General features: G+C 34.4%; 1 protein-coding gene across 1 annotated transcript in view; it reads left to right on the top strand.

Moving 5' to 3' along the window:
* The window catches only part of LOC128657221 (gastrula zinc finger protein XlCGF26.1-like), an 88,258-nt gene extending 83,698 nt beyond the window's left edge, over nucleotides 1-4,560 (top strand). Inside the window, exon 5 of the mRNA XM_053711480.1 lies at nucleotides 2,215-4,560. Within this exon, the coding sequence (XP_053567455.1) occupies nucleotides 2,215-3,470 (1,256 nt within the window). The 3' untranslated portion in view covers nucleotides 3,471-4,560. The remainder of the gene's footprint in view (nucleotides 1-2,214) is intronic.
* Nucleotides 4,561-15,867: the final 11,307 nt, after the last annotated feature.

Here is a 15,867-nt window from a genome sequence, read left to right as displayed (position 1 = left end):
ACTGCCAGTTTCTGGAAGACACCTTCTTCAAGCAGTGGTACAGGAAGAAGTCTGCATCCTTCAAGAAAAACATGATTTTCATGCAGGACAATGCTCCATCACACGCGTCCAAGTACTCCACAGCGTGGCTGGCAAGAAAGGGTATAAAAGAAGAAAATCTAATGACATGGCCTCCTTGTTCACCTGATCTGAACCCCATTGAGAACCTGTGGTCCATCATCAAATGTGAGATTTACAAGGAGGGAAAACAGTACACCTCTCTGAACAGTGTCTGGGAGGCTGTGGTTGCTGCTGCACGCAATGTTGATGGTGAACAGATCAAAACACTGTCAGAATCCATGGATGGCAGGCTTTTGAGTGTCCTTGCAAAGAAAGGTGGCTATATTGGTCACTGATTTGTTTTTGTTTTGTTTTTGAATGTCATAAATGTATATTTGTGAATGTTGAGATGTTATATTGGTTTCACTGGTAAAAATAAATAATTGAAATGGGTATATATTTGTTTTTTGTTAAGTTGCCTAATAATTATGCACAGTAATAGTCACCTGCACACACAGATATCCCCCTAAAATAGCTATAACTAAAAACAAACTAAAAACTACTTCCAAAACTATTCAGCTTTGATATTAATGAGTTTTTTGGGTTCATTGAGAACATGGTTGTTGTTCAATAATAAAATTAATCCTCAAAAATACAACTTGCCTAATAATTCTGCACTCCCTGTAGAGTAGGGGTGTGTGGGTGGTGGGTTGTAATGTTGGGGGGGTATTGTATTTCTTTTTTTTACAGGTAAAAGAGCTGATTACTTTGGGACAATGCCCCACAAAAAGCCCTTTTAAGGGCTGGTAAAAGAGCTGATTACTTTGTAATTTAGTTTAGGATAGGGAATTTTATTATTTTGGGGGGCTTTATTTTATTAGGGGGCTTAGATTTAGTGTAATTAGATTAAACTTCTTATAATATTTTTTTATTTTTTGTATTTAGTGTTTGTTTTTTTGTAATATAGTCTAGTTTATTTAATTGTATTTTATTTTAGATAATTGTAGTTAATTTAATTAATTTATTGATAGTGTAGTGTTAGGTGTATTTGTAACTTAGGTTAGGATTTATTTTACAGGTATTTTTGTAATTATTTTAACTAGGTAGCTATTAAATAGTCAATAACTATTTAATAGCTATTGTACCTAGTTAAAATAAATACAAAGTTGCCTGTAAAATAAATATAAATCCTAAAATAGCTACAATGTAACTATTAGTTATATTGTAACTATATTAGGGTTTATTTCATAGGTACGTATTTAGTTTTAAATAGGAATCATTTATTTAATTATAGAAATTTTATTTAGATTTATTAAAAATAGGTTTGAGTTAGGGGGTGTTAGGGTTAGACTTAGGTTTAGGGGTTAATACATTTAATATAGTACCGGCGACGTTGGGGGCGGCAGATTAGGGGTTAATAAAGGGGTTAATAAATATAATGTAGGTGTCGGCGATGTTAGGGGCAGCAGATTAGTGGTTCATAGGGATAATGTAGGTGGCGGCGGTGTCCGGAGCGGCAGATTAGGGGTTAATAGTATAATGCTGGTGGCGACGATGTTGGGGGCGGCAGATTAGAGGTTAATAAGTGTAAGGTTAGGGGTGTTTAGACTCGGGGTTCATGTTAGGGTGTTAGGTGTAGACTTAGAAAGTGTTTCCCCATAGGAAACAATGGGGATGCGTTAGGAGCTGAACGCTGCTTTTTTGCAGGTGTTAGGTTTTTTTCATCCAGCTCAGCCCCATTGTATCCTATGGGAAATCGTGCACGAGCACGTTTTTCCATCTTACAGCTACCGTAAGCAACGTTGGTATTACAGGTAGAAGTGGCGCTAAATTTGCTCAACGCTCACTTTTCTGAGGCTAACGCAGCCATTTAGAAAACTTGTAATACCAGCGTTGTTTAAAGTGTGCGCTGGGAAAAAAAGGCTTGTTAGCACCGCCAGTTTTTACAGACAAAACTTGTAATCTAGACGATAGAATTCAGAGGCATCCATTAAAATAGACCTGAATGTCCAGTAAACTTCCCTTACGCTTTAGCATGGGAGATTGAAAAAAAGGCCTAGGGTCATAACCTGTCTTTAACACTTGTGGCAGACGCTTATTCAAAACAGTTAAAATTTTCTCAAAAGAAAAAAAATATGCCAATAATAAATAACATTACTCATATCTTATCAACAGGTGAATTCATAAACTGCAGTAATTCTAGTGCTGGTCAGACTGCAAATGCTTATTTCAGTCTTTTTAAAAATCAAAGAAGCCACATGGGAAATGTATGTTCTGACTGTGGGGAATGTTCTACTTGGCAAACAAATCTCGTTGATCATCAAAAAATGCATACTGGAGAGAAAGCATTTTCATGTTCTGAATGTGGGAAGTGTTTTACTCGGAAATCAAATCTTATTGATTATCACAAAATTCACACAGGAGAAAAAGAATTTCCATGTTTTGACTGTGGGAAATGTTTTACTCAGAAATCAACTCTTTTTATGCATCTCAAAATTCACACAGGAGAAAAAGCATTTTCATGTTCTAACTGTGGGAAATCTTTTACTCGGAAATCAAGTCTTATTAATCATCAGAAAATTCATACAGGAGAGGAAGCATTTTCATGTTCTGAATGTGGGAAATGTTTCGCTCATAAAAGAAGTCTTATTGATCATCAGAAAATTCACACAGGAGAAAAAGCATTTTCATGTTCTGACTGTGGGAAATGTTTTACTTGGAAAGCAAATCTTGTTGAGCATCAAAAAATACATACAGGAGAGAAAGCATTTTCATGTTCTGAATGTGGGAAATGTTTTACTCGGAAATCAGATGTTATTAAGCATCAAAGAATTCACACAGGAGAAAAAGCATTTTCATGTTCTGAGTGTGGGAAAGGATTTATGCAGAAATTTGATCTTATTAGGCATCACAGAATTCACACAGGAGAAAAAGCATTTTCATGTTCTGACTGTGGGAAATGTTTTAATCGGAAATCAAATCTTATCGATCATCAAAAAACTCATACAGGAGAGAATGCATTTTCATGTTCTGAATGTGGCAAATGGTTTCCTCAGAAATCATCTCTTATTAAGCATCACAAAATTCACACAGGAGAAAAAGCATTTTCTTGTTCTGAGTGTGGGAAATGTTTTACTTTTAAATCAAATCTTATTGTTCATCAAAAACATCATACAGGAGAGAAAGCATTTACATGCTCTGAATGTGGGAAATGTTATACTCAGAAATCATCTCTTGTTAAGCATCACAAAATTCACACAGGAGAAAAAGCATTTTCATGTTCTGACTGTGGGAAAGCGTTTGTGGAGAAATATGATCTTATTAGGCATCACAGAATTCACACAGGAGAAAAAGCATTTTCATGTTCTGACTGTGGGAAATGTTTTACTCAGAAATCAAATCTCATTATGCATCAGAAAATTCATACATGAGAGAAAGCATTTTCATGTTCTGTCTGTGGGAACGGTTTTACTTGGAAAATGGATCTTATTAAGCATCAGAAAATTCATACATGAAAGAAAGCTTTTTCATTTTCTCACTTTTATTCAGAAATCACATCTTATTAGAAATCAAAAAATTAATATTAAAGGAAATCAGAGCTTTCATCCGTACAATGTCTAAAATGCTGGTGAGGATTCTGGTCCTCTTGTACAAGTTCTTGACGCTGTTTAAGGATCCTGCTGCATCTCAAGTGGTTATGAGGTGGTCCTGAGTGGGGTATCTGGGGTCCCTATATAGGTTTGAATAGTCAAATGATATGGCACAAATTAAATGTGCATTTGAGTTTCATGTGCCGATCAAAGAAGTAGAAATATCCTCAAAGGCCCTAATTTATGTGTTGATAAATCCTTCTTTGAAATATAGATATTGTTGAAATGATTATTGTCAGATGATCACTGGGATATCAGTTTTATTTTCCTAGCTGGAAGTTAAATTTACCAGGTGTGTAGCTGTTCAAGATGAGCCTCTGTGTTACTATCAATAGTGCCACCAAAAGCCATTATCTGGATTAGGATAAGCCCCAGGAGTGGAACTATCATTGGTGCAGCAGCACCAGGGCCCAAGTACTGGAAGGGGGGTGGCAGCGGCATAGTAGCCGGTCTATAAATAGGTGTTTGCAGAATGTGTACAATACTAATGCAGGGGAACCTTTTATAAGTGCAAATTGTATCTATATATCCTCAAAATCTTTATACAGAACAACATATGTATTTTAACTGTGGCTTACTACTGAGTTACCTTTGGGGGGGTCCCAAAACAAGTTTACACTAGGGCTCTAAGTTCGCTGCTGATTAGCTCCTACCCTGAAATATAACAAAAGTGTATTTATTAATTTCTAGTTATTAATTTATATAGAAAACCACTGAATGAATAGGTATTTTGGGCTTATTTTAGAAAGATTACCTAATACAATTATAAATCCACAAACGTTTTAACTATACAGGTCAGAAATAACTCACATTGTATTGTTTACAACTATGTTTATTAATATTTTAATAAAGATATGCATTTGTTCACAAATTTTGTTCTTGATTTCTCACACATCATAGAATATACATACATAATACATAAAATAAAAGTATAGTTTAAATCTGCTGGGGAAAAAAACAATATATAGTTTGTGGGTTTCTCACTTAAAAATAACTTTCAGTAGTGATTAAATGTGAGCAGCATCTAAAAGCTCAGAAACAGCTTAGCACAGGGTGTGAAATGGTTCAGCAGCATAGGGGTGAAAAGGACATTAAACACTTAAAGATCGTAATATAGAATGTTAAATTATGTGAATTAAAACTATTTTCTACTATGCATTCATTTTCCTTTTTTTTATAATTTTTATTAACAAATACTTAGAACATTACATTCATGACATTACATTCATCAGTAAATAAAGAGAGTAATCCATGTTTATCGCTTTTACACCGTAGTTGAATGTAAAACAAGTTATACATAACTTAACATATCAAGAAACCATTTTTTACAACTATTTTTGGAGATTTTCCTACTTAAAGGGATAATCAAGTCCAATTAGATCAAATTATGCAGGGGGGGAGCGCCAAAGAGTCCTCTGAACGAAGAGTCTATAGGCTGAAGAGTGGGATCAGAAGGTAAAATAGGGAGTATTAGGCGGGGTATTAATTAAAATAGGAGATCAATGTGACCCTCATAAATCTCATAGAACCCTAAAAAATCCAATAAAATGTCTAATATAAAAAAGGTTATGTAGAATTGGAAATGTTAAAATACTTATAAATGATATGGTATCCACATGTGTTTAAAAGTACAGTATATAGGCACTGGTAAAATTAAAATCAATAAAAATAACTAAGAACCTTAAAAGTATACCTAATTTAATAAACACAAGTATATAAACACAAGTAAATTAAAACAAATATAAACTGATTTTACGGATGTCTAAAAATTGTCCCGTATAGAGTCTTTGAGTTATAAATTAAGTCCAGATAGTTCCCATGTAATCCAGTATATCCTAGTGTGTCCAATGGGGATAACTCCAAGGTGCGGTAGGGTGAAAGAGTAGATGATAAAAAATATATAAAAAATATATAAAAATACAAAAAATTTAAAATATTAAAAATATAAATATAAAAATCTGAAAAAAAGTGTATAAGAAGTGAAAAAAGGTGGTGTGTGTTCGTGTGAAAAAATGTGAACTAAAATTGTGTAATAAAAAAAGTGTTTAAAAATGTAAAAAAATGTATATGTGAAAAGTAAAAAAAAAAATAAAATATGAGGAAAGTGTTAAAAAATATATGTGAAAAGTGTATAAAAATGTGTAGAGATGTGAAAAAAAGTGTGTGAGCGATGTGAAAAAAATTCGGTAATTACACCCCTGTAGTGGAGTTATTCACTAAGAGTTGCTGAAAGTTATAGTCTATTTCCTATAAGAATGTATATCCAGAGGTATATAGATAATCCCTTTAGTTTTAATCCAAAGGATTGGAAAAGAAAGAGGTCCTAAATCTTATTTCCAACTTGATAATCAGATGAAAACCTCTTCTTAGGGAGATTCTCAAGTGCAATTCGCAAATGTATCCAAAGCCCTAAAATAAGATAAAAAATATATGGTGCAATAAAGCTAAAAACAAGTGAATAGATAGGTAATAGGCTTACCAATATGATCTGAGCCGTGATATCAGAAATTGTCTACGCGTTTCGGTCCTCTCCTCGGACCTTTTTCAAGACTGATATCGGCTTGTTGTATTCACATACCTTTTATAGTAATAACCAGCCAATGTTATTTGCTGGAAATTCGCGCCAAACATTTTACCTTTGGAGCCGTGTAGTATCATGTGTAGTCCGGAAGTGATAATAGGTGATATTGTAGTGGCGTTATTTACTTCCGCCTTCAGAGACTTAACCTGGTTGGCAATACGTAAACGGAAGTGACCGGGTTTCGTGTCACATCCTTTACCGTCACTTCCGGTTTTTCACCATACCAGAGCCCCTTGGAAGGTTATCAGTTTTATGGCCGGAAGTCTTGCAATGCAATATGTATTGACTTCCGGAATTAGGTAAACCTTTATTCCTAATAATGTTACCATGGTAACTTCCGGAAAACGGGTAAAAAATGTTATAATCTTACCGGTCGTTTTGATAGTGTGTAAAATAAATCTCAATATATTTATAAAATGTTAAAAGATGAGAATAAAATATAAATGGTAGATACCAAGGCTCAGATCTTAGAAATCGAATTTTGAAAATTTAATTTTGAATTTTGAAAAACTGATTTTTTAAAACCAGATTTTTAAAAAACGGATCTTTAAATAGTGGCAGCCTACATGTGGCTATATCATCAAGAAACGAAAATAGATGTAAAAAATTAGTAAATAAATAAACATATAATGTATATAAAATCAATATATATATATATAAATTTATAACTTGATAAAAACTCAGGGATTAGGATGTAAAAAATGGTATGATTACAACCATCAATTATAATTATACAAATCGTAATTACAAATACTGTGCATAAAAGAATACTTTGGTTAAAAGGTTTCAATGAGGCTTGTTAGAGTCTAAAGATTAAAATTCTAGGGGATAACTATAAAAATATCTAAAAATATCTAAAATTGCATAATACATATAAGAACTTTAAACGGTTAAGTCCACCTTAGATGCTAAAATATAGATAAATAAACCAGTCTACAATCAACTTGGTATAAAATACAGACTAATTTCAAGAATCTCCCATGATAATCTATTCGATTTCTAAGATCTGAGCCTTGGTATCTACCATTTATATTTTATTCTCATCTTTTAACATTTTATAAATATATTGAGATTTATTTTACACACTATCAAAACGACCGGTAAGATTATAACATTTTTTACCCGTTTTCCGGAAGTTACCATGGTAACATTATTAGGAATAAAGGTTTACCTAATTCCGGAAGTCAATACATATAGCATATAGCAGTCTCTGAAGGCGGAAGTAAATAACGCCACTACAATATCACCTATTATCACTTCCGGACTACACATGATACTACACGGCTCCAAAGGTAAAATGTTTGGCGCGAAATTCCAGCAAATAACATTGGCTGGTTATTACTATAAAAGGTATGTGAATACAACAAGCCGATATCAGTCTTGAAATTAGGTCCGAGGAGAGGACCGAAACGCGTAGACAATTTCTGATATCACGGCTCAGATCATATTGGTAAGCCTATTACCTATCTATTCACTTGTTTTTAGCTTTATTGCACCATATATTTTTTATCTTATTTTAGGGCTTTGGATACATTTGCGAATTGCACTTGAGAATCTCCCTAAGAAGAGGTTTTCATCTGATTATCAAGTTGGAAATAAGATTTAGGACCTCTTTCTTTTCCAATCCTTTGGATTAAAACTAAAGGGATTATCTATATACCTCTGGATATACATTCTTATAGGAAATAGACTATAACTTTCAGCAACTCTTAGTGAATAACTCCACTACAGGGGTGGAATTACCGAATTACTGAGTAATCGTACTACATTACATACCAGGTATACACCTGTTTTTTGGCCATTTTTTTCATTTTTTTTTTTTTTTTCTTTCACATCGCTCACACACTTTTTTTCACATCTCTACACATTTTTATACACTTTTCACATATATTTTTTAACACTTTCCTCATATTTTAATTTTTTTTACACTTTTCACATATACATTTTTTACATTTTTTAACACTTTTTTTATTACACAAATTTATTTCACATTTTTTTCACACGAACACACACCACCTTTTTTCACTTCTTATACACTTTTTTTCAGATTTTTATATTTATATTTTTAATTTTTTGTATTTTTATATATTTTTTATATATTTTTTATCATCTACTCTTTCTGGACTTAATTTATAACTCAAAGACTCTATCCGGGACAATTTTTAGAGATCCGTAAAATCAGTTTATATTTGTTTTAATTTACTTGTGTTTATATACGTGTGTTTATTAAATTAGGTATACTTTTAAGGTTCTTAGTTATTTTTATTGATTTTAATTTTACCAGTGCCTATATACTGTACTTTTACACACATGTGGATACCATATCATTTATAAGTATTTTAACATTTCCAATTCTACATAACCTTTTTTATATTAGACATTTTATTGGATTTTTTAGGGTTCTATGAGATTTGAGGGTCACATTGATCTCCTATTTTAATTAATACCCCGCCTAATACTCCCTATTTTACCTTCTGATCCCACTCTTCAGCCTATAGACTCTTCGTTAAGAGGACTCTTTGGCACTCCCCCCCTGCATAATTTGATCTAATTGAACTTGAGATCGGGTTGGGAGATGTCGCTTTTTTCGGAGGGGCTTGAGTGGATGGCTCTCTTTGGCGCTTGAGATACACATCAGTTATACGGGATAATCAAGTCCAAAAGAAACGTTTATGATTTAAATAGGGCATGCAATTTTAAACAACTTTCCGATTTACTTTTATTACCAATTTTGCTTTGTACTCTTGGTATTCTTAGTTGAAAGCTAAACCTAGGAGATTCATATGCAAATTTTTTAGACCTTGAAGGCCGCCTATAATTTGAATGCATTTTGACAGTTTTACACCACTAGAGAAAAAATGTGATTTGTATACATTTAATTTTTCTCTTTTTTGTTGCAACATGTAACACAATAAAAAAAATCTGTTAATCATGACAACTTACACTTAAAATAAGAAAGGGACAAACACTCCTGCACTGTGTGACCAAGGAAGGAATAGAGGGACTGATATGATCAAGCACTCATTTGTTAATGTTTAGAAAACTACATAGCACAGGCCTGCACATGGTGTATACATGACTATGTCACTTTAAATTACTGCACCGCAGTCTGCAGACTATCCACACTTCTGTCACTGACTGTCTCGCTCTTTCTGCTCCTCATGCAAATGAAATGGCACGTACAGGGCGGAGGATGAGTCTCTAATACTGCCTGGTGCTTGCAACAGTCTGTAATTATTTAAAGGCTGGTGACTGAAACCTTATGCACTGTGTAATGCAGAGCAAATACAGCATATTATTATTGAGTTAAAACCTGGGTTGGGCTGTATTGCAGAACGTATCATGTGACGTTTTGTGTCACTCACCTATTCACTGTCAGAGCTGGAGCTTCTATACTTTATAACTGTCACCGACTTAAAGTTAACTAGAAGTTTAAAAGTCAATTTAGTGTGTATATATATATATATATATATATATATATATATATATATATATATATATATATATTTATATAAATATAAATTCAATCCGATTGGCTGATCCAATCAGCCAATAGGATTGAGCTTGCATTCTGTTGGCTGTTCCAATCAGCCAATAGAATGCGAGGTCAATCCTATTGGCTGATTGCATCAGCCAATAGGATTTTTCCTACCTTAATTCCGATTGGCTGATAGAATTCTATCAGGCATTCTGAATTGAAGGGACGCCATCTTGGATGATATCACTTAAAGGAACCTTCATTCAGTCGTCGGATCAAGAAGGAAGAGGATGCTCTGCATCGGATGTCTTCAAGATGGACCAGCTCTGCTCCGGATTGAAGAAGATAGAAGATGCTGCCTGGATGAAGAGTTCTGCTGGTCTGGATGTCCTCTTCTGCCCGGTTCAGATGAAGACCTCTGCCCCTCTGGAGGTCCACTTGTGCCAGGCTGGGTGAAGACTACTCAAGGTAGGGTGATCTTCAAGGGGGTAGTGTTAGGTTTTTTAAAGGGGGTATTGGGTGGGTTTTAGAGTAGGGTTGGGTGGTGGGTTTTAATGTTGGGGGGGTATTTATTTATTTTTTACAGGTGAAAGAGCTGATTACTTTGGGGCAATGCCCCGCAAAAAGCCCTTTTAAGGGCTATTTGTAATTTAGTATAGGGTAGAGAATTTTATTATTTTGGGGGGCTTTTTTATTTTATTAGGTGGATTAGATTAGGTGTAATTAGTTTAAAATTCTTGTAATTCTTTTTTTTTCTGTAATTTAGTGTTACATAGTTAAAATAAATACAAAGTTGCCTGTAAAATAAATATAAACCGTTAAAAGCTAGATACAATGTAACTATTAGTTATATTGTAGCTATCTTAGGGTTTATTTTATCGGTAAGTATTTCGTTTTAAAAAGGATTAATTTATTTAATTATGTAAAATGTATTTTGTTTAATTTAAATTATATTTAAGTTAGGGAGGATTAGACTTAGGGTTAGACTTAGGTTTAGTGGTTAATAAATTGAATATAGTAGTGGCGACGTTGTGGTCGGAAGATTAGGGGTTAATAAATTTAATATAGTTGCGGCGACGTTGGGGGGGCAGATTAGGGGTTATTAAATATAATGTAGGTGTCGGCGATGATAGGGGCAGCAGATTAGGGGTTCATAAGTATAATGTAGGTGGTGGTGGTGTCCGGAGCGGCAGATTAGGGGTCAATAATAAAATGTAGGTGTCAGCAATAGCGGGGGTGGCAGATTAGGGGTTAATAAGTGTAAGGTTAGGGGTGTTTAGACTCGGGGTTCATGTTAGGGTGTTAGGTGCAGACGTAAATTTTATTTCCCCATAGGAAACAATGGGGCTGCGTTAGGACCTGAACGCTGCTTTTTTTGCAGGTGTTAGGTTTTTTTCAGCCAGCTCAGCCCCATTGTTTCCTATGGGGAAATCTTGCACGAGCACGTTTTGCCAGCTTACCGCTACCGTAAGCAACGCTGGTATTACAGTGAGATGTGGAGCTAAATTTTGCTCAACGCTCACTTTTCTGAGGCTAACGCCGGCTTGCAGAAAACCTGTAATACCAGCGTTGTTTAAAGTGAGCGGTAAGAAAAAAGGAGCGTTAGCACCGCACAGCCTTACCGACAAAACTCGTAATCTAGCCGTTTGTGAGTACAAACACAGGTAAAGAATACAGAATGACAGCCTATGCCAACTGTAGAAGTAAAAATGTATATCTACTGTGGTGCGATTGTAACAATAAACAATACGTTGGGTGTACTACTCGAGAAGTACGTGAGAGGATTCGCCAACACCTCTCAGATATAAATAGATCGAAACAAAGCTCTGAGTTGGCCAAACACTTTATTCTCAGTCACAACAGTGACAGTGCAACATTTAAGTGGATGGTGATCGAACATGTGAAAGCCCCTAGACGAGGTGACAACATTACGAAATTGGTGCACAAACGTGAAGCCTTTTGGATATTCACTTTGGGGACTAGGATCCCTCAAGGTTTCAACAGTATTTATGATATAATCAATTATTGGGAGTTATTTCTTCTGTGCAATTGATGCACACTCAAGTGACGCTGTTGTAAACAGAGTACTCACCTTTCACATCCAGCGTTCCAATAGTATTTTGGTCCGCTCTTTCACCACATGGTTGCAAACCAAGGGCTTCAAACTTTGGTTTTGCAAATTGCAAAATACTAATACATGTCACCTATGCTTAATAAGACCACCCACTTACAGTTTGCTCATTGAGTGGAGTTGGCTAACAAGTTGAGGATGATCTAATTACAAAAATAAGTAAAATAATTAATCTTAATTCAATTTCAATAAAATAAAATATTTATGTAAACAAAAACACAATGCACACACATGCACAGTTTCTTGGTTTAGAGCATATTATATAAGTATGAATATATTCCAGTCATGGTATTTATTTATCTATTTAACACATGTTGTTTTTGTCATCAATAGTTGATTGTATAATTCATCACTATATAGTGTGTAATAGTCTTATAGGATTGTTAGTCATTTGACTTTAAGCTTTTTATATTATACATCATTATAAATTGTGCTATATAAACTGCTACCTTGGCAGAATGGCTAAGGGAATAATGTGCATACTTTTTGTATCCATTGGAGCATCCAATTAATCTAAACTTTATGTTAGTTAATTTATAGAATATAGCTGCAGGATGTCAAATTATCATATTACATTTATTTGTATATTAACGCCAAGCATTTAGCTATTCACTATTAATTATTATTATCATTATATCTATCTAGCCAATGTTGCTATTTAACAGAGATATCTATGGTTACATAAGACTATTATTAAGTATTAGTACAACACACTTTTAGATAGAAGATTTGGTTTTCTAATAAATACATACAAGGGTTAAATGGATAACTATTAACTACTAACCACTAACAAATGATTACTGGTCACATGTATACCTTGATTAACCAATTGGTTTTCAGCATTGTTTTTAAATAGCAGATGTCTATTCCACTTAAGCACATCTATGATTAAGGCTACTAAGCCAAAACATGTCAGGTGTGCTTTGACTGTTATACCATTTGTATCATTTTAATGTGACTTAATAAAAAGTGATTTTACTGAATTGGAGGGTGCCGGTACCATCTTTTTTATATATATATATATATATATATATATATATATATATATATATATATATATATATATATATATATATATATATATATATATATATATATATATATATATATCCAATATAAATAACTGCACTCTCAGGTCTTTCGTGAATGTGAGAACAACAAAAGTCTCTTTTTTATTGAAACGTTTTCAAGGAACTTGTCCCCGTCATCAGCATAACCATTATGCTGATGACGGGGACAAGTTCCTTGAAAACGTTTCAATAAAAAAGAGACTTTTGTTGTTCTCACATTCACGAAAGACCTGAGAGTGCAGTTATTTATATTGGAGATATCTAAGACATCACTGCACCCAGGCAGGCGACCTTGGGAGGGTATATCCTGTGATAAAGGGACGGTATTATATATATATATATATATATATATATATATATATATATATATATATATGTGTGTGTGTGTGTGTGTGCCAGGCTTTTTTGGGGGGAAAAAAGGTGCTGGTACTGTTTGATAGACATGGGCTTTCAAATGCCTCGTTGGCAAATAAACGTGGAAGGCAACTGATCGAGGCATTTTGTTCTTTTCGGAGCTGGTTATCTTCTTGTGATAGAGCAACACACTTTAGATGCTAAGTGTCCGAATGCCCATGCCTACTTATTGATGTACAATACATTGATATATTGTGCTCACAGTATCTATAATATAAATTTACATAGATTACAAAATGTATTTAAATTTGAAAAGAAATCCGGATTGTTCTTAGAGCAATACCAGTTTAACGGGCAGAGTTCAGCATCAGGTGGTCCATCCAATCAGTTATACATAGAACAGTTGGGCACAGGGAAAAAGCAACATAATTTTAACAGGCAGAGTTCGGCATTAGGTGGTCAGTCCAGTAAAATGCAATAATCTGTTATTTTATTAAATTTTTACATTGTTGTTCCTTCCTGTGTTTAACCCCTTTCTTGATTCTCACTTTAGAACCAGAACCAATCACAACACCTGCACAGGACACATATCATGATTTGCAGCTACACTGGCTCATCAACTCTGTCCAACTCAAATGCTGTGATTTGTATCTGAAATCCTGCTTGTGATGTGAAATGTGTTTAAAGGGACATGAAACCTAATTTTTTTTCATGATTCATATAAAGCATTCAATCCAATGTTACCTAACTTTTCAATTTACTTCTATAAAAACGTATTTGCTTCTTTCGTATGGTATCCTTTGTTGAAGGAGCAGCAATGTACTACTGGGAGCTAGCTGAACACATTGGGTAAGCCAATGAAAAAAGGCATTTATGTGCAGCCAACAATCAGCAGCTATATTCTAGTAGCGCATTGCTGCTCCTAGGCCTTCTTAGGTATGCTATTGAACAAAAGGATACCAAGAGAACAAAGCAAATGAGCTATTAGAAGCAATTTGGAAAGTGGTTTAAAAGTCATCCTCTATCTAAATCATACAAGTTTAATTCTGATTTTACTGTCTATAGATATAGAAAATGATAGCAGTGAAAATGATGTACTATATTTGACTAGCAGATTTATGTGGCCCAGCACAGCAATTCACTGCCATAAAACACACAGGTCTCACTTTATCTTTAACACCATTATCCGTTGTTATTGCATAACAAACACAGTTATATTAATACACGTTTCTCTTGTTAAGTGTATCCAGTCCACGGATCATCCATTACTTGTGGGATATTCCCACAGCAGAGCTGCTATATAGCTCCTCCCCTAACTGCCATATCCAGTCATTCTCTTGCAACTCTCAACAAAGATGGACGTAGTAAGAGGAGAGTGGTGTATTATAGTTAGTTTCTTAACTTCAATCAAAAGTTTGTTATTTTTAAATGGTACCGGAGTGTACTGTTTTATCAAAGGCAGCATTAGAAGAAGAATCTGCCTGTGATTTCTATGATCTTAGCAGAAGTAACTAAGATCCATTGCCGTTCTCACATATTCTGAGGAGTGAGGTAACTTCAGAGAGGGAATGGCGTGCAGGTTTTCCTGCAATAAGGTATGTGCAAAACATATTTCTAGGGATGGAACTTGCTAGAAAAATGCTGCTGATACCGGATTAATGTAAGTTAAGCCTAAATGCAGTGATTTAATAGCGACTGGTATCAGGCTTATTAACAGAGATACATACTCTTATAAAAGTGTAATATAAAATGTTTGCTGGCATGTTTAATCGTTTTTATATATGCTTTGGTGATAAAACTTATTGGGGCCTAGTTTTTTCCACATGGCTGGCTTTATTTTTGCCTAGAAACAGAGGCTTTCCACTGTTATAGTATAAAAGTTACAGTTGGTGCAGTTAAAATTACAAACTGTGACATTCAGCTTCCCTCAGCAGTCCCCTGCATGCTATAGGACATCTCTGATGGGCTCAAAAGGCTTCAAAAGTAGGAGCTGTGGCAGTTATGACTGTTTAAAAAACATATTTTTCGTTTTGTTAATCTGTTTTTTGTATTAAGGGGTTAATCATCCATTTGCAAGTGGGTGCAATGCTCTGCTAACTTGTTACATACACTGTAAAAACTTTGTTAGTGTAACTGCCTTTTTTCACTGTTATTTCAAATTTTGCCAAAATTTGTTTCTCTTAAAGGCACAGTAACGTTTTTTATATTGCTTGTTAACTTTGTTTAAAGTGTTTTCCAAGCTTGCTAGTCTCATTGCTAGTCTGTACAAACATGTCTGACACAGAGGAAACTACTTGTTCATTATGTTTAAAAGCCATGGTGGAGCCCCATAGGAGAATGTGTACTAAATGTATTGATTTCACCTTAAACAGTAAAGATCAGTCTTTATCTATAAAAGAATTGTCACCAGAGGGGTCTGTCGAGGGGGAAGTTATGCCGACTAACTCTCCCCACGTGTCGGACCCTTCGCCTCCCGCTCGAGGGACGCACGCTAATATGGCGCCAAGTACTTCAGGGATGCCCATAGCGATTACTTTGCAGGACATGGCTGCAATCATGAATAA

This window comes from Bombina bombina, chromosome 4 (assembly GCF_027579735.1).
Source record: "Bombina bombina isolate aBomBom1 chromosome 4, aBomBom1.pri, whole genome shotgun sequence".
Classification (NCBI taxonomy): Eukaryota; Metazoa; Chordata; class Amphibia; order Anura; family Bombinatoridae; genus Bombina; species Bombina bombina.
The sequence above is the reverse complement of the archived record's forward strand: the minus strand, read 5'-3'. Positions and strand labels throughout refer to the sequence as shown.